Genomic DNA, 23747 nt, shown 5'->3' with positions numbered 1-23747 from the left:
CAGGTGTCGCCAAGGGAACACAGAATCCAGTTGAGGAAGGAAGGGCCAGCCTGAGACAGCAGCACCAGCAGGAAGAAAAGCACTCAGAGTCCCCGCACAGGCAGGCATTCACAATGTGCGTAAGCTCTGTGCTGATCACTTACATGTTCTCAGTGTTTAGGCAATGAGACATCAGTTGACAGTGAGGATGGGGTTGGGGGAATATTAAAGTTTTGGGGAGAGAAGAGAAGATATAAGGCAATATTCTAGAAGGGTGGGAAAATTAAAGGACCAGAAAAATGTAACAGGATAGCCAGGTAGCACTGATTGAGCCCTTGGAAGTAGGTAGTCATGAGCTTAAAGTGAGACTTGTCAGCATGGTTTTATGTTTTTCCTGTAGCCACTTTCAGTTATATGAGTACAGGTATGAAGTGGACCACTGGTTCTTAGCAGGGTAAGTTTGTCTCCCACCGCAGACATCTGGCAATGCTTGGAGACATTTCTGGTTGGGACAACAATGTGGGGGACAAGGGGGGGTGAGTGGAGGTTCCTAGGGGTATCTAATGGGTAGTGGCCAAGGATGTTGTTAAATATCAAACAGTGCCCTGGATGGGCTCACATAACACAGTTACCTAGCTCAAAACATCAGTAGAGCCGTTGTCGAGAAACAGAAGGAGACAGAGAATTAATTAGATAAGTGTTTTGCCAGGCATGTATGACAAAGAGGGTACTGTGCAAGTGAGGGGACCGTGGGATATAGCTGGGTAAGGAGGTAAGTGAGGAACATATAAAGGTTGGAACAGAAAGGGATTATAGGTCTCAGTGGCATCAAATAATTGTTATAGTTGGCATCCTGGATGGAGTGAAATGACAAAACACCTGGTGGGTATCAGATACCAGGATGCTGGGAAGTGAGGTTTAGATAATGATGAGGCCTAGGCTATAATCACACAGTGACTCAGAGAGAGAGGAGATATCTAGAAGTAATGAAGTCAAGGAACTGAGAGAGCAGAATGTTAGAAGGATTGTATGTGTGGATATTAAAATCACCATGAATAGTGACTGAAGTAATGTTGAAGAAAGTAAGGAGCAGTGGGAATGTCAGGTGTGTCACAGGAGTCATTAAGAACTAGGAGGAGGCCAGGTCCTGATGGTCAAGGCTGAAGGCATGAGATGAGATTAACAAGAATAAATCATTTCCAACACATAGTTACTTTTTACAAATTCTTATTTACCAGTTCTTAAAAATAGGCTACTAATTAATTGGATTATCTTATGTCCGGTAGTATGCGGGTAAATGTTTAATAAGTGGCTGGGCTCAGAGGGCAGATTATAGCATTTGCCAATTCCCATGGTGTAAATATTCCCACAGCGACCATTTTCAGGCTACCAATGTGATATTGCTGAATGCAGAGTTGGGGGAAGGTGCACTATTGTCTCTCTTGAGTAAGAGCTGGCTCCAGCACCTCACTGGCTATGTCTATAAACTGTTATGTAAAAACGGCCATAAAAATATTGTTGCAGAATCATTCTTTTATATGAGGGATTTAAGAATTCATGACATATCAAGCGAAGAGAGAGAAAGGCACATTGTTAATAAGCGTAGATGGATGGTATCATCCCAATTATATTAAAACATATAAGGAAGGAAGGATGTAAAAAGGAATGTTAATAGTCACATTCTATGAATGCTAGAATAGCCTAACATTAGAAATAGGACTATTCCTAACCTATAGAATGCAGTGAGTTTTGTTTTCTTCCTATCTCTGGTGGCAGTGTCCTAATTCTTTGGATATGAATATAGATAATGTGATCTTATCAAAAGCTCCATTTAATTGAGTACTTCTCAAGTCTTTGTATTAAGTTGGGTATATTCACTAAAGCAGCTTAGGAATACTTTCCTATATTTTGTTTTTTTGTTTGTTTGGATGGGTTTTGATAGATGAAGTTATCTTAGAATCTGAATAGTGAAAAGTATAAAGTGATCTGATAAATTATAAACTGGGGAGAAGACAAAAACTCAGGAAAACATCATCTGATTCCTAATCTTGAGAGATACATGGTCTCACATCCCAGTTTCAAAGTAAAAATGTAGTCTTTTTGAAAAAAAGATCATATTCATATCACTCAGTAGTTTTTGTATTATCTTCTTTAGAGATAGCTTCCAATGAGAAGAAAACAATATAAACTTTTTTTTCCCCACATATTTTCCTCAGAAATTTTTAGCTATTACATGGTTTTGAGGAAGTATACTTAATCATTTCTCTACTATATATTTATCATGTAGCCTGTTTTTCACTAGGAGATTATATGTGTATATTATTACTTGGGTAGGGTGTTCACACAGGAGACCCAAGGTCAGTGTGCATTGAGTTTGAATAGCTCACGCTCAGTATCTTACCCAAACCCCAAGGGAACAGTGCAGCAGGAGAAAATTTCTTGGTCAAAGTTAGTTTGCAAAGATTTTCATGGCTCTTGAAATGAATGTAGCATATTTTTTTCCAAAGTAACCGTATGTGTATCTAAGGTACATTTCTTTTTAATTTCAAATCATTTAGGCGCACAATACGGTATATTTCATGTGACGACATCTCTTTAAATGTTATTTTCTTTTTTTCTCAAAAATAGCAAAGCCATCCCAAAAATTCAAATGACAAACACCGTAGCAAAAAGTGCAAAGATCCCAAACCACGGGTAAAGAAGTTAAAGTACCACCAATACATACCACCAGATCAGAAGGGTGAGAAGAATGAACCACAGATGGACTCCAACTACGCCCGCCTGCTCCAGCAGCAGCAGCTGTTCCTACAGCTGCAGATCCTGAGTCAGCAAAAGCAGCACTACAACTACCAGACCATCCTGCCTGCACCATTCAAGTACGGTGGGGCCCATGCTATCCTCATAACGCGGGGTGTCCTGTGGTTGTTTATGAGGAACTATACGTTACCAAAAGTCAAATATTGTTATTTCCTTGTGCTTGGTAGTTATTTTTTATCAGAGCTTATCATACAGTGTCTGAAGTCCACATGCTGAGAATAGCCAGCATTCCAGTCCAGTTTGTATCCTCCAAAATAGGTTCTGAACTTTTATAAGTTAGAAATGCCTTTTCACAATTATTCACCCAGATTTGCCTATTATTACAACACAAAAGCAGTACTAGATGCTCTGAGAAAAGCATAAGTACAAGACCTGGCATAAACAGCTAAAAGAAGAGAAAGATGGGCATGAAAGCTCGAATGGGCAAGGAAAGCCTGGTGGAAAAGGTAGGATCTTTGTATGTGGAAGCCTCGAGAAGGGCCTTTCCAGGCACAGGGGAATGCTGTGAGTACTAGTACAGAGGAAGATGTAGAGTAAGCAGTACCTCTTCGTTGGAAGGTGAGAAAAGTTGCCTAAACAAAGAATCTGATTAATTTTTAAGAAAAAAGTGGAAGACAGAATCAAGTAGAGTCATGTCTAAGGGGACTTGAAGCTGAGCAGAAAAGACCTTACTTGACATAGCAGATAGACAACGTAGTGCTTCATAGTGGGCTGCTGATGCAGTGAGACTGAAATGCAAGAACAGCTGGACACTGGCATTGAAGGGGCATCTGGAGGCAGTGAAGAGCTCTGACAGCAGACCGAGTGTTTCAGAAGACAGTGAAAGGCCTTGGTGACCAGCAACTGCGTAGACGTAAGGTGTTTTCAAAGTCTGAGCCCAACTTTGAGGGACAGAAGGGAGTGAATTTCGACAATTTCTGAGACTGAATTTGCAGCAAGACATTAATGGCTAATTTTAATTATGTAATAAAGAAAATTTCTGGATATACATTCCCAATTTTTCTGGGAAACAGGTAAAAATGCAAAGATCTTTTCTTCATTTTGCTTTTCAGGAGAAAGTAATATTTGCGTTTGACTCTAGAAAAACATGCAAAACCATTTTTTTAATGAGGAAAAATTATCTGTGATTAAGTCATTCAACTTGCAATCACATGATCTGTAGAAACTTCTATTTTCTACGTGTAGCCTAAGCATTCCCTCATAGGTAGCCTCTCTTTCTTTTCTCTCTTAAGATTCATATATCTTAAGGAAGATTAAACCTATTAGTAATTCAGACCCAATTGTGAAGTGCTTAAATCTAAAACATCAGAGCATGGAGATGAAGAGAGAAAGAACTTTGTATCCAGTTATTACTTTAAGAGCAAGCAGGCCCGAGTGAGCTATTGACGTTGGAAGGGAATCAGGTGAGGGCCAAAGAGAATTGGAAGAAAATCAGAGACAAGCTGCTGTTACTTTACACCTTTGTCCAGGCCCTCGGGAGGCCTCCTCCACTACCATCCTCCTTTGGCATTGGGCACCCATAATAATAATGGTAATGATGGCTTGTGGTTGGTTATTCACCATTTACAATGCATTATGCTTAAAACTGTGCATCATCCTGATCCTTTCTGCAAGTCTAGGAGGAATTGCTGTTATTGACAACATTCCCAGATGAGGACGCCGTTAAGGTGAAAATCACAAAGGATTTTTTGATATCTTTTAAACAATCTTTTCTTTAATGAAAGAATTTGGCTGTGTGACTGGCTTTGTAGATGGGAAGAACCCATCAGAGGTGTGAGCTTGCTGAACTCTTCCCAGTTCTTTGTCTTTCCATTAAGGCTTCAGTTCCCTTCTCCTATTCAGACATTCAGAACCTCTAAAATAACCAAGCTCACCCAAGAACAGTATCATACAAAAAGACCCAAGATACTAGGAGAAGAAAGAACACTTATTTTTGTGTATTACTTCACCCCAAAAAGAATCTAAGTCCTGTTCAATTTCCAGATCCTAAAAATGGGTATCGTGCTTTCTAAAGCATTGTTTATGCTTGTCAAAATTCTATTGCAAGAAACTGAACATGGAAGTCCTACAGTGCCCACAGGGGTGGGATTTTACCTGAATCATGTAGCTCTTTGCCACTACGAAGGAGCAGGCTCCCAAAGGGTCTGGGCTTTAGTCAAACCCACCTTGTCTGCACAGTGGGAGGCCACTGCATCCCTCTGAACTCAGGAATCTCATCTGCACAGTGATCACATTCGTCAGCAAGCCCCTTCCCCCCATCCCCCACCCCTGTCTATTGCTTTGGGAGAAAAATAGATTAACATGTTTATATTGTAAAGATTGAGTTAAGGCCCGGTGTGGTGGCTCAGGCCTGTAATCCCAGCACTTTGGGAGGCCCAGGCGGATGGATTGCCTGAGGTCAGGAAGTTGAGACCAATCTGGCCAACATGGTGAAACTCAATCTCTACTAAAAATATAAAAAAAAATTGGTCAGACGTAGTGATGTGTGCCTGTAGCCCCAGCTACTCAGGAGGCTGAGGCAGGGGTATTGCTTGAACCAGGGAGGTAGAGGTTGCAGTGAGCCAAGATCACACCACTGCACTCCATCCTGGGCGACAGAGCAAGACTCCATCTAAAAAAAAAAGGTTGAGTCAAATACCAGTCTGTACCAAATTCCTTATGTAGAATAATTATTCATTTTCAAGGGGATAATAGCACTCACAAAGCAGCAAAAGGTGGCTCGGCAGGGAGACTACTCTTAAGTGATAAAGCACAGACTTACATACAGTCCTTAAACATTTGCAGTATGTCTATGGTGTTGAAACTTCATGGGGGGAGAGATTTGGAGAAGAATGTTTAAAAGGCTCCTTAAGGGGACAATGAGTGAGAAAATAAGGATGAGAAACACTGATTTAAAGAAAATGTTCTCATAACTCTGAGATTTTAAAGATGAATTTTTGGAAAAGAGAATGATGCATAAAATATTTGTCATTTCATCCATTGTCAAGAAACTTCATCCCAAAGATTTCAAATATTTAATTTCAACAAATTCAGGCAGGTTTTAGAAGACCCCAAAATGAACGTCAAGAGTTAGCTATTGACAAAGGCCAGCATTGGCTTCAACCACAGGCTTCCTGAAACTCCTCAGAGAAAGCTCACCCAACTATGACCATCAACCCGTAGGAACTGTCATCTCAAATCCCTGTTTCAGAGTGTGGAGTTCCAAGTCTCTTGGCTTCAGCATCACGGCCTTGCATGATAGTAAAGTCTGAAGCTGCAATGGAATCGGCTCTAAGTGTCAACCATCCAGAAATGGAAACACAACTGTTACCAAGAGTATCACAGTTGGAAGATATTAGATAGGGATCTGGTTTTGATACTGAAAGAGTTGAGGGAAATTAGTACAAAGCCCCTAACTGTAGTAGAATTTGACAAGTGATGCACCAACTTCTTTTAAATAAACTTTTTTAATTGAACTATAACTTTCATATAAAGAAGTCCATAAATTATAAGTGAAAATTGATGTGAAAATACACTCCTGCATCCAATAACCAAACCAAGAACATTATCAGTAGCCCAAAAGCCCCCTTTGTGTCCCTTTTCCGTGATGATCCTGACTTCTATCCCCAGAGATTACTTTTGCCTGTTTTTGAACTTTATATACATGCAATCTTACAGTACACCTAGGTGTATCTTTGTTGGTGCTGATAGTTCATTTTTTTAGTTTAATATTTCATCGCTGACTACACCATAATGTAGCCATCCAGCTTACTCTTGATCCATAGTTGGGTTGCTTCCAGTTGGGGTTACTATGAATAACACCATAGTAAATATCCTAGTCTGTGTCTTTTGGCCTACATACCTGTGTCTTTCTGTTAGATGTCTATCTAGGAATGGAATTGCAGGATCATAGGATAGGCAGGTGTTTTCCTTTAGTACTGTGAAAGCAAAGTTTCAAAGAAAAGATGTTTTCCTTTAGTAGTTTTCCAAAGTGGTTGCACCAGTCCACACCTCTGCCAGAAGTGTGTGATTTTTCTGGTTGTCCCAGGTACTTGGTATCACCAGTCTTACTCATTATAGCAATTCCACTGAAAATGCAGGGCTGTTGTGTTGTGATTTGCATCTTCCTGACATCTAGTGAGGTTGAACCATTGTTCACATGTGTATTCACCATTGGGATATGCTTTCTTGTGCTATGCCTATCAGATTTTTCCTCCACATTTCCACTGGGTTTTCTGTCCCTTTCTTACTGATTTGAAAGACCTTTTTATATACTCTAGATATGAGGTCTTTGTCAGAAATATATTACAGATCTGTGGTCCTGGACTGTGGCTTGACTTTTCACTGTTACCTAGTGCTTTTTACGTCCTATTTAATAAATCTTTGTCTACCCAAAGGCCATGAAGATACTATCCTGAGTGTTTTTCTGAAAGCTTTATTTTCATAATTCACATGTAGACTTTGGAATGAGGTGAGGTGAGGCCAGTCAAGAGGCCTGGTTTTTCCCGTGTGAATTTCCAATGCAGCATGGTGCCATCCAAAGTCCCGCCCTCTATCTGCTGCATCACAGTGTCCTCTTTTTATTAACTCCTGGGTCCAGGTATGCAGAAAACCATTTCTGGATTTGCTGGGATCTCTCATTTGCCTGTTGTTCTGTCCCTGTATCAGCAACACACCACATTAATTACGTGTTGATGTCTGGTCATGAGACTCTTTCCAACTTTGCTTTTCATCAAGAATTCATGGCCATTCTTGATCCTTTGCATTTCCATATGAAGCATAGACTCACCCCCTAAATTTCCACCACACTAGCAAACTAAACCTGCAGGTATTTCATTGCAATCTAATATAATTGGCATCTTTATAATATTGAGCCTTCTAATCTATCATCGTGGTATTTTTCTCTTCATAAGTTAGTCAAACTGTTGATAGAAGCAATGTCAAATCTAGAAATTATTTTATTATATGCTCTAATTTTCTTTTTCTTTTGAAGGCCACTCAATGACAAAAATAATAACAGTGGGAATTCAGCATTGAACAATACCACACCTAACATACCAAGACAGAATACAGCTGCTCCTGTGAGAAAGCCAGGACCTCTGCCTTCTAGCCTGGATGACTTAAAGGTGACAATTCCAACTAGAGCTATTTAACCCATAAGTACCACAAATATGTCAGTGATTTGCCATATTTGTCTAGCAGACATTAAGCGGTTTTCAGTAGACATTCAACTTTACCGACAATATGACAATCTTTATAAAGCTATTTCCTTTTTACTTCCACTAATAACAACTGTCACTTACTGAGCATGTATCTTGTGCAGGTACCTACCAGTTCCGCTGGATTCCAGAGGCTGTGATTTTTTTCTTCCCTACTCAATGCCAAGTTTGGGAGAAGCAGGAAAATATAACAGTTAAAAATATGAGCTCTAGGGCCAGCCTTTTTAGGTTTCTATCACAGCTAAGCCTTCTGTTGCCTGTGTGGTAACTTGAGTGAGTGCTTCAACCTCTCTCTTCCTTTGCCTCCCTATCTATAAAAATGGGAAGAATAATGATACAGACATCTCATGGGTCATGTGAAGATGAGTGGAAAGAGTAGAGCACTTCCAATAGTGTCTTGCACATGACAGCTACTCAATAAATACAGCTTTGTCATCATCATTCCTGGTAGTATTTCTCCACTTTGACATAAAAGTGGAATTACCGGCTGGGCGCGGTGGCTCACGCCTGTAATCCCAGCACTTTGGGAGGCCAAGGCGGGTGGATCACGAGGTCAAGAGATCAAGACCATCCTGGTCAACATGGTGAAACCCCATCTCTACTAAAAATACAAAAAATTAGCTGGGCATGGTGGCGCGTGCCTGTAATCCCAGCTACTCGGGAGGCCGAGGCAGGAGAATTGCCTGAACCCAGGAGGCGGAGGTTGCGGTGAGCCGAGATCGCGCCATTGCACTCCAGCCTGGGTAACAAGAGCGAATCTCTGTCTAAAAAAATGGAAAAGAAACAAACAGTTCCACTTTCAGGTGTGCAGTAACACGGAGTTGTCTGATAGACATAGGCACCTTTTCCATCACCAAAGTGGACTATAAATTTGCCAGAAAGCTCTAATACCAAGAGATCTACTATGTTTGTACCTCCAGGTATCAGAACTGAAGACAGAACTGAAGTTAAGGGGTCTGCCAGTGTCGGGCACCAAACCAGACCTCATTGAGCGCCTGAAACCCTACCAGGAAGTGAACAGCAGCGGCCTTGCTGCTGGGGGCATCGTGGCAGTGTCGTCGTCAGCCATTGTCACCAGTAACCCAGAAGTCACTGTGGCCTTGCCTGTTACAACACTACACAACACTGTGACTAGCTCAGTTTCCACTCTCAAGGCAGAATTGCCATCTACCGGAACCAGCAACACAGCCCGTGTGGACAGTGTTCATTCCCCTCTGCCCATTTCACCATCTCCCTCCGAACAGTCCAGTCTCAGTACCGATGACACAAACATGGCAGACACTTTCACTGAGATTATGACCATGATGTCTCCTTCACAGTTCTTGTGTTCGTCTCCTTTGAGAATGACAAATAGTGAAGACAGTCTGAGTCCCACCAGCAGCACTCTGTCGAACCTAGAACTGGATGCAGCCGAGAAGGATCGCAAGCTTCAGGAGAAAGAGAAGCAAATCGAAGAGCTGAAGAGGAAACTGGAACAAGAGCAGAAGCTCGTGGAAGTGCTGAAAATGCAACTTGAGGTTGAAAAACGAGGGCAGCAGCAGCGGCCCCTGGAATACCAGCCCAGTACCCCAGGTCATTCTGTCAACAAGTCAGATCAGAAACACAGCAGCCTTGGCTCCTCCATCAAAGATGAGGCTTCACTCCCTGACTGCTCCAGCTCCAGGCAGTCCATCCCAGTAGCCAGCCACTCTGTAGGCCAGCCTGTCTCGACAGGTGGCCAGACCCTTGTTGCCAGAAAGGCTGTGGTTATCAAGCAGGAGGTCCCTGTGGCCCAGGCAGAGCAGCAGAGTGTCGTCTCGCAGTTTTATGTGAGTTCCCAGGGACAGCCACCGCCTGCTGTTGTTGCTCAGCCCCAGGCTTTACTGACCACACAGACTGCTCAACTGCTGCTCCCAGTGTCCATCCAGGGTTCAAGTGTCACCTCAGTGCAACTCCCTGTAGGCAGCCTCAAACTCCAGGTGTGAAGTGTGTCTTCTAACTACTTTGCCTCACAGCATGCATGGAAACCCTGCTAAGAAGTGAATTACCTGAGCTCTTTCATAAATGCATCCAGAGCAGACCTCACAGAGAAAACGTGTGCATGTGTGAGAGGGTTATTCAAAAATCTGAATATCTAGCACTGTTTTTATATAGTAAAAACAAACACAGGGTACTTTTCTAGTTCTGTTACCTTTACTTTTAATGAACACAGTAGCATCCATGCAGACATTTTTTACACGCCAGTGACGTGATCATTGTGATCACAGTCTCTGCCGCTGTGCTCTTTTTCTGTGCAAGGCACTGCATTAAGTACTTTAAATGGCTAGCTTCACTTAACCGTCCCTTCTCCTAGAAGATCTAAGTGATACCATCCATCTCTGGATGAGGACACTGAGTTCCCCCAGGATGGAGGTAGCATTTAAACCCAGGTGTTCTGCCTGCAGAGCCTTTACTCTTACGCCCATTCTTAGATTCTGCATCCCACACTTAGTTCTCAAAAACCACTGCTAACATGAAGAAGCCTAAACTAAGGAAAACGTGGCCACAAATTTAGGAGTGAGGATGTTTATTGAAAGAGATGAGAAAACACTGATGAGCATGAAATTCCCTTTTGTGCCCACGTAACATATGCATTTACCTGAGGGTATTCTGTGTCATGCAGTTTTGGTAAGTTTTAACCAAGCATACATTACGAATGAACAAGAAACCATTTGGACCACTGCTCCTCAACCTCGACACCCAAATACCTGAAACAGTAGAGAGGAATCATCTTGTACCCTTGTGGTTAGGAGGCAGGGCCGGCAGGGCTTGCAGACTCTTTGGCATGTACAAAAAATTTAATTCCTCTGTTTTATCTTCAGAGTATCTGTTAAAGTCTGTTTACATCCCTAAAACAAATGTTTTGGTCCAAATCTTCCATTGCTTTTGTGGAAACAAAAACTATTATTCTTGGGTCTGAGGGTACCCGGCCTGTTGCTGGCTCTCCTTTGGGAGTGCACATGGAGTTACAAGAAGGAATTGGGACAGTTAGGTCTCACAAGTTTCCTTGTTACTCTTAAAGTCTTAACAGTACCTGAGCTATTATGTGTAGAACTGCCCTAAGTTCTTATTTCCATTTCTACTTTCTCAAAATTTACAAATGGTAATCTTAGCTACTTAGGAATAATAAGAGCATGCAGTGACTGACTGGTCTGGTGTTTCCCTCTCTAGTTTAGAATCATCAAGATTCAGATTTCTGTGCAGATGAAGTATGTATCTGTAAACTTGGTCTTATTTTATTTACGTACAGTTCCCAAGTGACCAATGGTTCTACATCTGAATTCTGATTTCTAACTTTGATTCTGACAATTAAATTGATGTTTTTCTTCAATTCACCTCCTAGACTTCACCACAAGCCGGAATGCAGACTCAGCCTCCAATAGCAACTGCTGCACAAATATCAACTGCTGCCTTGGCCCCAGGCTTAGCCCCAGCTGTACCTCAAACACAAGACACGTTCCCACAGCATGTGCTCAGTCAGCCTCAACAAGTCAGAAAGGTTTGTAAATGCCACTGAGCAATAAACTGTCGCTGATTTTTACTATCCTCTGATCATCCATTTAACAAGCATCTTTGTAGAAGCTATGGGAAGCCCCTGTTCACTCTGCTCTGTAATCCATCTCCCATAGAATGAGCCTTATGTGGATGCCATTTGGCTGCAGATTTTCTAGTTATTTGGAATGGAAAAAGAGCTTTTCGTTACTAAAGATAGCTCACCTTCACAGTTAACCCCTTTAACAACGGAAAGTTTCAGAAGTGTTTGTCTTCATTCCTTATATATTAAATTAATTTTAAAATAATTTTTTTCAAATTAAACATATTGTAGAAAACAATATATGTTGTTCCCTTAGAAAAGATATCTGAACATGAAAAATATACTTCTAAAACTTTTATGTTGAGTAAGATCTTGAAATATATTTCTAAGAGTTTTCCCAGAAGGTCTTATCAATTCCAGTCCACCATTGCCTAGGTGTTTGGCCTCATGCAAAATTCACTTACCCTGAGAGTCAATTACCTCATCTTTAAAATGAAGTTGATGGCCTAGGATTCAGTGTCCTCTATACAAATTCCTACCAAAAAAATTCTCCCACATTCCCCATTAGCCAGTAGGTGGAGCTATGTGCACATCTCCTTGTCAGAAAAATCTTAGGCCTCAAAAACAGGTCTTACTCTTTTAAACCTTTAAAATTATTAATCCCAGAGTTTTACTCTTCAACATAAAAGAACACAGATAATTAGTTGTGCCTGTGATCTGCCTCAGGATAGTGTGAACTGTCTGGGTTAAACCAGCTTTAAGGACAGACAACAGCAGTCACATGTAACACATGTACTGCTTGAGAATCTCTTCTGTGCGAGGAATCATGGTTGTATGTTACTGAGTTTGGGGAAAGCTGAAAATACCATTTTAGTATAATTAAAAGCTTAGTATATGTTCAAATGTTAAGACAATTGGAAGGAAAGGAAAAAATGATATTTAGATAAGATAAATTAGGGCTTTTTCACTTTTCAAAATACTAGAATTAGGAATCATTACTTCTAGTGTAAAGGAAGTAATTTTTTTTATCAAATATAAGGAAATTGTATTTTTTCAAATAGGAATGTGTTTACAGAACTCATCACCATGGATGTTGTACTGTTTGAAGAATATACATGAGACTTTCTGGCTTATGAAATACAGAGGTTTTTCAGAATATTAGCAGTATAGAACATGTTACATATTTTTATGAGCAAACCGAGTTCTGTGAAGTAGTAATAGTAACAATTTCAGCAATATGGACATATGTTTGTTAAAGACCCTAAAACTTGTAGCTCTTGATGGAGGCGTTAAACAAAACATTTTAGAGTTCCACAGCAAGAAGTTCTCACCTTTGCCTGTTGGAACAGAAAGCCTCTCAGAAGGGGCCAGTTTTAAATTGCGCCTTGCTTGTATTTGAATAAATTTTCAAGAAACTGGAAAATTGAGTGTGACCACAGCATGGTTGAGGTTTTAGGTAGGATGGAAAAGGGGCCAGGTAATAAGAAACTTACATGCCAGCCAAAGATGAGGGTTTTACCCAAATCAGGAGAGTCAGTGAGTTGTGGTAGGGGCTGTGCCTTGAGAACACCTTACAGCAGTGGGTGGGTAAGCAGAGGGCCTGTGCCGCAAGGCTGCTGCAGAATCCTTATGATAAATAGTCAGGGCCAGGCTCAGGACAGCAGAGAGCAGAGGCATATTCAAGAAGCATTGCTGAGATGTGTGCGCACTGAGGGAGAAAGCAGAGTTGACTGATAGTCCCATTTACCTAAATTTAAAAAAAAAATAGAACTTTTTTTCCTTCAGAAGCTGAGAAGCAGCGAGTAGTGGAAAAAAGGAGAAAAATCCAATTTGGAATATTTTAAATTTCAGGTATCTAGGAAGATGATGTTAGTGGCTTTGATGCCTGGGAGCAAGGTTGGAAGCAGAGCAGTGGCTCAGGAATACCAGCTTAATCATGGCCATTAAAGCCTTGAGAGTAGATGAGATCACTTTGCAAAGGAATAGAAGAAACTCAGCTATCATTTAAGAGGAGAATTGTAAAGAGCAAGCACTATTTTTCTACAAAGCTCTGTCTGCACCACTATCAAAGGCAGTTACTGTGTAAAAAGACCACTTATGATTGACAATAGGGGTAAGCAGACCCTGGCCTGTAGGCCAAATCCAACCCACCACCTGTTTGTGTGGATAAAGTTTTATTGGCACACAGCCACACCCATTTATCTGTGTGCTGTCTGTGGCTGCTTTCAGGTCGTCATGGCAGAGCCAAGTGGTAACAACAGAGCCCAGGTAGCCCACAGATCGTAAACTATATACTTAGTGGCCCTTTTCAGAAGTTTTGCTCACCTCTGCTGTAAAACATGGTTTTCTTTACTTCATTAGGAAAAGCCAAAGAACAAATTAATGGAGAAACATTTATTCATTACAGGTTTTCACAAACTCAGCATCATCAAATACAGTTCTTCCATATCAGAAACATCCTGCTCCAGCAGCCCAGCAGCCCTTTATTAATAAAGCCTCCAACAGCATTCTTCAATCCAGAAATGCTCCACTTCCATCCCTGCAAAATGGACCTAACACACCCAGCAAGGTAACCCTGTGATGCTTGTGCATCAGTGACAGTGCTACAGGGACATAAAATCATTCCAAAGCCTAGTGCTTTGGGCTTGGAGTGACTATCAGTATTAATGGGATAAAATTGTTGAAGATACAATGATGATAACTTGTGAAGGAGGAGCTCAGCTATTATTACAGTGAAGATGATCCTTCCCACATGAGGTGGCCACCAGTGCTGTCAGCCTCACAGGTGCTTAAAAGAACCTGCTAATTTGGCCACTGCACAGAGAACAGCAGAGCCAAGTCTAGCCAGGAAAAGAGAGGGTTTGTTGCCAAGAGGTAATATGTTCTCCTCCTTTATTTGACACAGCCTAGTTCACCCCCACCACCCCAGCAATTTGTCGTCCAGCACTCTCTATTTGGGAGCCCAGTCGCCAAGACGAAAGACCCCCCCCGCTATGAGGAGGCCATCAAGCAGACACGCAGCGCACAGGTCACCCTGCCAGAGGTAAGTGAGGGTAGGGTCACCCTGTGTAAGGCTACAGTGGATGTGCTCATCTTCAGTCTCAGGCAGACCTATACAGAATTCCTTGTCTGAAACTGACTTGCCTCAATAGAAATACAAAAATAATGGCCAGGAGCCTTGTATTTTACATGGTTATTTAAAATCAAAATGTCATTTATCATGAAGACCCTAACCATTTGCTTTCAGCAGCAGTATAACTGCATTTACTATTTATTCAGAAATTTAGTGTTTGTACCCCCCAAATTTTTTTTTTTGAGACTGTCTCACTCTGTCGCCCAGGCTGGAGTGCAGTGGTGTCATCTTGGCTCACTGCCACTGCCGCCTCCCAGTTTCAAGTGATTCTCCTGTCTCAGCCTCCCGAGTGGGTGGGATTACATGCACCCACCACTGCACCCGGCTAATTTTTTGTATTTTTAGTAGAGATGGGATTTCATCTTGTTGGCCCAGCTGGTCTCAAACTCCTCACCTCATGATCCACCAGCCTCAGCCTTCCAAAGTGCTGGGATTACAGGTGTGAGCCACCGTCCCCAGCAGGGTTTGTCTCTTAACTTTTCCTTTGGGGTAAGGGCATCAGTCATGTTAGGGATAGATGTGATTATGACTAAAACACATATTTTGTACAGGTCCCTTCTTTTCTAAAGCCACCATGTGTCACGCCAGCATCAAAATGAACCTTCCACTGTAACCTAAGACACATGGTATCATTCTTCCACCTGGCTGACATTCAAAGCCACCAGCACCTAAATTGACTCGGTCCTGCTTCATCTCTCTTTGGTCTCTAGCAATCTCTGCCCACAGCAGGCCAGCCCATCCAAATGACCGTGCTCATACAGTGAGCAAATGCACTTGAGGGGAACAGAGCGGAGGTTCTCCTGGTTTCACCACACATAATACCCACATGGTGACCACGTGGCCTCTGAGCCTTCCTCCTTTCACTGATAAAACAGGAATAGCCCCAACTAGACCAAGCAATGGAAGAAATTAGGGTTCCTATTTGTAAAAGCATATGGCCCATGATAGGTACCCAGTCACAACAGTACTTGTCATACGTTACCCTAAATACTCCTCTAATCTCCCTTCCTCTCTAAAGCTTTCTGTCAAAGCTTAAAACTAACCTTATATTCACAGAAGAACCCCAGCCTCACAGAGGGTACAAGGAGTGGCCCTGATACCACTCCAGGGGTGCTAAAGGTGGACACCAAGAGATAGTTTTGTTTTTTTTTTTTTGAGACGGAGTTTCGCTCTTGTTACCCAGGCTGGAGTGCAATGGCACGATCTCAGCTTACCGCAACCTCCGCCTCCTGGGTTCAGGCAATTCTACTGCCTCAGCCTCCTGAGTAGCTGGGATTACAGGCACGCGCCACTATGCCCAGCTAATTTTTTGTATTTTTGGTAGAGACTGGGTTTCACCATGTTGACCAGAATGGTATCGATCTCTTGACTTCGTGATCCACCCGCCTCGGCCTCCCAAAGTGCTGGGATTACAGGCGTGAGCCACTGCGCCCAGCAAGAGATAGTATCTGAGCGGAACTGTTTATTACCCACAGCAAACAACAGGAGCATCAGCGCAGTTGTGCCAGTTCCCCCGCTCTTGTGTTGCATGGGGTAATTTGTTGGGGCCACATGGTGGCTGTGCATGCAGTGGCTCAAACTGCACCTAAGGAACGTGGCCAAGGGCTGTGTGCTTTTTCTAGCAAGCAGCAAACAAGCCAGTCCCTCACCCAGGGAGTAGCAGTCATGCCTATGCTGCCTTGACCCACTTGGGTGCCTGAGTGAGCATCTGCAGAAGCTGCTCAGTCCAGGGGACAGTGTCAGTTTGGCCCCCCGACTAAGGACATGCAGGGATACTCAGGGCTCCCTCTTGGAGGATGTGGAACCTACTACATGCTTCTTTGTATTCACTGAGTACTGAGGGAACTAACTTTGAGTTGTAAGACGTCCCTTTAGTTACAGACTCAGCAAAGGCCCTTGTCTGTGAGAGATAAGTCAGATTTCAAAGATAGGTTCAAACATTTGCAATAAGAAGTAAAATAGGCAGTGCTGGACTGCACTGTGCTCCCTCATGGTCCATTCAGAAGTGACATCTATTCTCTTCACAGGGGAGCAGAGATGAAGGGAATTCCCAAGAGCTTAAATGCAGTTTTTAAGAAAACAAAAAGATAGCACCCATCCTTCCTAAGTCCTGCTTACTTACCGAACCTTCCACTGTAACCTAAGACAGCTGACTGGAATACCTGGTATTTACATGTCTCTGGGTTCCTGTTTATAGACTGAAGGAGACAGGTTCTACATACTGGTTTTTGGTTATTCAAACGAGTAGCCACCTGGAGGACCTCCTTATATGCCACTGAGCACTAAACTTCCTTTAAGTACATTTACTCAGATACTCAGATTCCCAATTCCACTACTGGCTAAGTAAGGCCCTATCAGTTCAGTCTTCCCACAGATAATAGCTATTAATCTTGATCATGACACAAAAAGCAACTACCTGAAGGCATTGAAGAGTAAATAGAAGCAGTCAGTATCTGGTGGGGAATTAACACTCAAAGGGAGAGAGGGATGTAGCCTGAGTTCCCTCTTTTTGCTGCTTTTATTCTGGGGTCAAGCTAAGAGGCAGCGTTACTGTGGAAAAGCCTTGATCTTTACGGTCTGGGAATCCAGAGAACTGAATTGAGAGCAACCAGAGGGAAAAAGCTAGAGAGAAGACCCCCAAATTCTTTGTGCCCACATCTCCAGCTGACTCCTAAGCCATACAGGCGTGGAATAGACACAAAGCAGCTCAGCTGAAGACAAAAGATCTAAAGTAAGACGGGAACATCTGCCCAAGAAAGATGTTGAAGTTTCAGTCTAACCAAGTTAATAGTTCGCTAAAACAATAGAAACCATTCATCTGAGAATAATAGCAGAATTCAGTTGTCACAATTTAACATCCATAACATTTATCCATTACATGCATCATACAAAGAATCGGGAAAATGTAACCTATTCTCAAAGGAAAAAGGCTGAGACCAATCCTAAGCCCATCTAGATGTTAGAATTTGCAGGCAAGGATTTCAAAGCAACTACTCTTACAACTATCCTCAATGATGTAAAAGGAAATAAGTTTGTAATAAATGAAAAGGGATCCATGCAGATATAGAAATGATTTTTAGGAGAACAATGGAAATTCAAGACCTAAAAAAAAAAGTACAATATCTGAAATGAAAAAATATATATAAATAAATTTAGCAGAATGGATACGGCAGAGAGGAAAAAATGTCATGAACCTGAAGATAGATCATAACTTATCTGAGTAACAGGGAGTGGGGAAAAGTCTTTGTTTTTTTGGGTTTTGTTTTTTTTTTTTTTTAAGACGAACTCTCATTCTCATCCAGGCTGGAGTGCAGTGGCGCAATCTCGGCTTAATGCAATTTCCACCTCTGGGATTCTCCTGCCTCAGCTTTCCGGGTAGCTGGGATGACAGGTGCCCACCACTACACCCAGCTAACTTTTTGTATTTTTAGTAGAGATGGGGTTTCACCATGTTGGCCAGGCAGGTCTCGAACTCCTGACCTCATGATTCACCCACCTTGGCCTCCCAAAGCCTCAGAACCCTGTTATGTAATTCAAACAAACAGTCTAGCCTTGGTAGAAAACAAGTCCCAGAAGGAGAAGAAAGAACTGGAGAGGCAAATATTTGAAGAAACAATGGCTGAAATTTTCACAAATATGATGAAAGACAAATTTATAGCTTTGAGATGCCTGATAAACAAGCTGGATAAATCAGATCAGTCAAATTGTTGAAAAAGAGAAAATCTTAAATGCATCAAGAAAAAAAAAAACACATTACACACAGAGCAAACAACTATTTGATTAATCCCAACCTTTCATCAAAAACTATGGAAACTGGTAAAGAGTCCAACAGCATGTTTAAAAGTTTTTAGGAAGGGATTGTCAACCCAGAATTTTGTATCAAGTTAAACTATATCAATCGTCCTCAGCGATGTAAAAGGAAACCTTAAGAATGAAAGTGAACTAAAGATGTTTTCAGATAAAGAAAAATTGAGTTAATTCATCACCAAAGATAACATTGTCTTGAGGAGCTTATAGCATGTGTGGACAGTACTTAGAATAGTTAATAAAGGGTCGGGGAGCGAATAAGTGGATCCGTATGGTTGCAGGATCTCTGTTTTATTCAGTGTACAACATTAAGTAGCCTATGAGAAGTTAAGGATATGTATTACATATCTTTGGTAACAATTTTTAAAATACAGGATAGCTTTAAAAAACAAAAAAGCAATGAAAAGGTCTGGCATGATTTCTCATACCTACAATCTCAACACTTTGGGAGGCCAAAGTGGAAGGATCACTTGAACCTAGGAGTTTAAGACCAGCCTGGGCGACATGATGAAACCCCATCTATACAAAAAAAGACAGATTAACCAGGTGTGGTTGTGCACACCTGTAGTCCAGCTACTTGGGAAGGTGAGGCAGGAGTACCACTTGATCCCAGGAAGTTGAGGCTGCAGTGAGCCTAGATTGTGCCTCTCTCCAGCCTGGGTGACAAAGAAAAACGATCTTAAAAAAAAAAAAAAGACGGCTGGGCGTGGTGGCTCAAGCCTGTAATCCCAGCACTTTGGGAGGCCGAGGCAGGTGGATCACGAGGTCAAGAGATCGAGACCATCCTGGTCAACATGGTGAAACCCCGTCTCTACTAAAAATACAAAAAATTAGCTGGGCATGGTGGCGCGTGCCTGTAATCCCAGCTACTCAGGAGTCTGAGGCAGGAGAACTGCCTGAACCCAGGAGGCGGAGGTTGCGGTGAGCCGAGATCGTGCCATTGCACTCCAGCCTTGGTAACAAGAGCGAAACTCCGTCTCAAAAAAAAAAAAAAAAAAAAAAAAAAACAAAAATTAGAATACAAAAACATCCAATTTGTTTTAAGGACAGGAAAGAAAAACAGGGTAACAACCAAACAAACAAAAAAAAAAAAGGATGAATAGAAGACAAATACAAGATAAACCTAACCATGTCAATAATTACAACACATAATGCAAAAATTGTCAGAATGGATAAAAGAAGTCAGACTCAACTATATGTGGTTTTTAAGATGTGTCTATAAATTCTGTGACATTCCTCCCTGGGTTGGATTTAGCGACTCATCTTTTTTTTCTTTTTTTAAAAGGCAGAGTCTCACTCTGTCATCTAGGCTGGAGTGCAGCGGCACAATCTCAGCTCACTGCAACCTCTGCCGCACGGGTTCAAGCAATTCTCCTGCCTCAACCTCCTAAATAGCTGGGATCACAGGCACCTGCCACCATGCCTGGCTAATTTTTGTGTTTTTAGTACAGACAGGGTTTCACCATCTTGGCCAGGCTGATCTTGAATTTTTGACCTTGTGATCCATCCACCTCGGCCTGCCCAAGTGCTGTGATTACCACAGTGCTGTGTCAACCACTGCACTCAGCCTAGCAACTCACTACTAACAAACAGAATTGGCAGAGGTGATGGTGTGTGACTCCAGAGACTAGGTCATAAAAGGCATGCCCCTTCTGCCTTGCTCTTCCCTGGATTGCTCGCTCTGGAAAGGCCAGCTGTCATGCCATGTGGACACGTCAGCTGCCATCTGGAGAGGCTCACATCAAGGGGCACTGAGGCCTCCCATCAACTGCCAGCACTAACTTGCCAGTCAAGGACATTCCCCAGCCACACCTAGAGTTGACGGTAGCTGCAGTCTCATGAAAGACCCCAAGCCAGAACCACCCATCAGAACCATTCCTGAGACTCACAAAACTGTGACGTAATTTTAAGCCACTAAGTTTTGCAATACTTTATATCAATAGGTAACTAATGCATGAATCTACAAGAAGCATACTTTAAATAGAGACACATTGAAAGTAAATGGTTGGAAAAAGATCTGCCATGCAAACAGCAAGCAGAAATTTGCAGTAGCCAGATTTGAACAGACATTTTCCCCAAGAAGATAAATGGATGGCAAATAAGCACTTGAAAAGATGCTCAACATCATTAGTCATTAGGGAAATGCAAATTAAAACCTCAGTGCAATACTACTGCACACCTAATGGAATATCTAAAACTGAAAAGAGTGACTACAGAGTATTGGTGAGAATGTAGAACAACTAGAAATCTTATACCGTGTGCTCTGGGTGGGAATGTAAATAAAAGTCACTTAGGAAAACAGTCTGACCATTTCTTAAAAAGTTAAACCTACACCCATCCTGTGATCCACTCATTTCACTCCTAGGTAATTACCCACGAGAAAAGAAAACAAATATCTATGCAAGGACCTGTACACAAATATTCACAATAACTTTCTGTAAAAGCCAAAAATTGGGAACCCAAATGTCCATCCACAAGTGAATGAATAAACAAACTGCTATATTTCCATATAATGCAATACTACTCAGCAATTAAAAAAAAGAATGAACTATTCCTAAGGTACACTCTCCAAGATGCATAAATCTCAGAATAATTATGTTGAGTGAAACAAGCTAGTCGTTCCCCCTACCACCAAAAAAGTACACACACTATGAATCCGTTCATATAAAATTAATCCATAGTGAAAGCAAGCAGATCTGGGGCTTGCCAGGGGATGAAGGGATGAGAAAACTTTAGGAGCGATGGATATGTTCATTATCTTGATTTTGTTGATTTCAAGGGTATATTTGTATGTCAAAACATATCAAATTATATACTTTATGTAAGTGCAGCTTGTTGTATGTCAGGTAAATCTCAGTAAGAGCTGAGAAAATATGTATAATGTGTGATCACCTTTATACAGATTTTTTACCTAAATACAAATGAAAAAAGACACTTGTAAAATAAGGTATTAGAGGCCTCTAAAAATGCAATTCAATGATAGAAAAGAAAGACAGTGAAGTATAGAAGTGAGTGGAGCTGGGTACTAACTAGCCCTGTTCTTGCTGTGTCAGCTTACCAGCTGTACATCTTGGGAAATGGCTTAACTTCTCAGGTGACCTCAGTGTTTTCAAAATGATCCCATGATCAATTAGAACTAAATTGTCTAGAAAGTCCCTTAGGACTCCTGATTGTATAATGCTTCCAGGTTTGTATGAAAGAAATTTAATTTGTACTCTCCTTCATTGTAGATTTCCAACGCACACAGTCAACAGATGGATGACCTCTTTGATATCCTCATTAAGAGTGGAGGTAAGTTAAAAGTCAAATCAGACCCTCACAGGAAGTCATATCTTAACACAAGTACATCAAAGTTTTTCTTAAGCACTCATAGCTTATCTTTAGATACTGAGAAACATGTTCTTCTAACTGAATGTATTGTTTTAATATCTGTTAAATTTAGGCCATTAAAAGAACTCACAGCCAGGCATAGTGGTTCACATCCATAATCCCAGCACTTTAGGAGTCTGAGGCTGGAGGACCACTTCAGCCCAGGAGTTCAAGACCAGCCTGAGCAGCATAATGAGACAGCAACTCTACAAAAAATTTAAACAATTAACAGGGCATGGTTGCACACCCCTGCGGTTTCAGCTACTAGGGAGTCTGACATAGGAAGATTGCTTCAGCTGAGGAGGTCAAGGCTGCAGTGAACTGTGATAGCTTAAAAGAATAAGACAATGCGAGATTTATCCACAGATAGATGCCTGCTAAAAGCAAAGACCAAATAGCAGTAGAACCAGATTTAAATTCCATGCTGAAAAGCCTCAAAACCTGTTCCATGCATATGTCATTGTAATGGTATTAAAACATTCCAATAATACATTAATGATGTGACATCAGGCTACCAAGCATGGGCTCCAGTATCTTCATTAAAATTCAAAGTCAATGCCAAAGCATTTTCTACAATATAACATGAAATCTTATAGAGTTATATCATCTTTATTAAAAAGGGACATTAGCCACAAAAAAAGCAAGGATTATTGTTGCCTCAGCTTACTTACCTTTAAAAATAAGTATGAAAATCACTATTTTAAAATATTCCTGAGTAGTATTTGCATATTTAGAGTAGTCTTAAAATTACCCTGATGAAAGGAGTTTTATTTGAATTTTCAAATAGTGATCTAAAGTTCTCCATTTGTAGCAGGTATTATTTAGTACTGAAGTTGACATTGACAGAGAATTGATATTTGACTACGGATCTTCATACGCAAATAGTATTTTTTGCTAAGAACTGTATTGGCCTTACAAAAATAATTTAAGCTGGCCAAGCTCAGTGGCTCACTCCTGTAATCCCAGCACTTTGGGAGGCCAAGGCAGTGGATCACTTGAAGTCAGGAGTTCAAGACCAGCCTGGCCAACATGTTGAAACCCCATCTCTACTAAAATACAAAAATTATCCGGGTGTGGTAGCAGGGACCTTAAACTTGGAAGTTAAAATGTGACACAAACAATTGAGATATTTTCTAAATAGAATGATTTTTCTAATGACAAAGTATCCAGTAAGTATATTATTGCATCTTATTGTTTACTAATACCAGTAATAACGAGAACCAAGTTTTATATAGTTAGTTGTAAGACTCGTTACTTAGGGCCAGGCACAGTGTCATGCCTATAATCCCAGCACTTTGGGAGGCCAAGGCAGGCAATCACCTGAGGTCAAGAGTTGAAGACCAGCCTGGCCAACATGGTGAAACTGAAAATACAAAAATTAGCTGGGCATGGTGGAGGGCACCTGTAATCCAGCTACTCAGGAAGCTCAGAGGCAGGAGAATCACTAAAACCCAGGAGGTGGCAGCTTCAGTGAGCTGAGATTGTGCTACTGTACTCTAGCCAGCCTGGGCAACAGTGCAAGACTCCATCTCAAAAAAAAAAAAAAAAAAAAAAAAGACTAGTTACTTAGATTACACCTAAAGCTTTCAAAACAATTTTAAGAGATGACTACTGATATTAAAAGTAACATAAACCCTTCAAAAACAAATGCAGTACATACAGTTGACACATACCAGTCACTGAGCTTTTAGAGCTATTGTTAAATTTAGTTTTCCTAGTGTATCTGCATATAAATGAAACCAATCATATCCTCATAAAATTTTAGAAGATCCTTTATTCTATTTTTTTTTAATTTGGCTCCCCATCAGGGAAAAAGATCCTTTATTCTAATGTATGTAGTTAACTGAACACCAGTATTTATAGAAGATGGTCCTTTGATTTGCTACTTGAT

General features: G+C 41.3%; 1 protein-coding gene across 36 annotated transcripts in view; it reads left to right on the top strand.

Annotated features, from left to right (window-relative positions):
• The window catches only part of MRTFB (myocardin related transcription factor B), a 351684-nt gene that overhangs the window by 321346 nt on the left and 6591 nt on the right, over positions 1 to 23747 (top strand). For 24 of the 36 annotated variants that reach the window (XR_013524632.1, XR_013524630.1, XR_013524633.1 and 21 more), the window contains 7 exons: positions 2608 to 2855; positions 7769 to 7901; positions 8915 to 9952; positions 11356 to 11511; positions 13955 to 14116; positions 14453 to 14590; positions 21718 to 21778. Coding sequence is in view for 29 of the 36 variants with exons in the window: in XM_078344714.1 (XP_078200840.1) it covers positions 2608 to 2855; positions 7769 to 7901; positions 8915 to 9952; positions 11356 to 11511; positions 13955 to 14116; positions 14453 to 14590; positions 21718 to 21778 (1936 nt within the window). In the remaining 7 variants the exon portion in view is untranslated. The remainder of the gene's footprint in view (positions 1 to 2607; positions 2856 to 7768; positions 7902 to 8914; positions 9953 to 11355; positions 11512 to 13954; positions 14117 to 14452; positions 14591 to 21717; positions 21779 to 23747) is intronic. The other 12 variants (XR_013524635.1, XR_013524636.1, XM_078344725.1 and 9 more) reach the window with 2 other exon arrangements.

The sequence above is a fragment of the Callithrix jacchus genome, chromosome 12 (genome assembly GCF_049354715.1).
Source record: "Callithrix jacchus isolate 240 chromosome 12, calJac240_pri, whole genome shotgun sequence".
NCBI lineage: Eukaryota > Metazoa > Chordata > Mammalia > Primates > Cebidae > Callithrix > Callithrix jacchus.
This window is presented reverse-complemented; position numbering and strand designations above follow the sequence as displayed.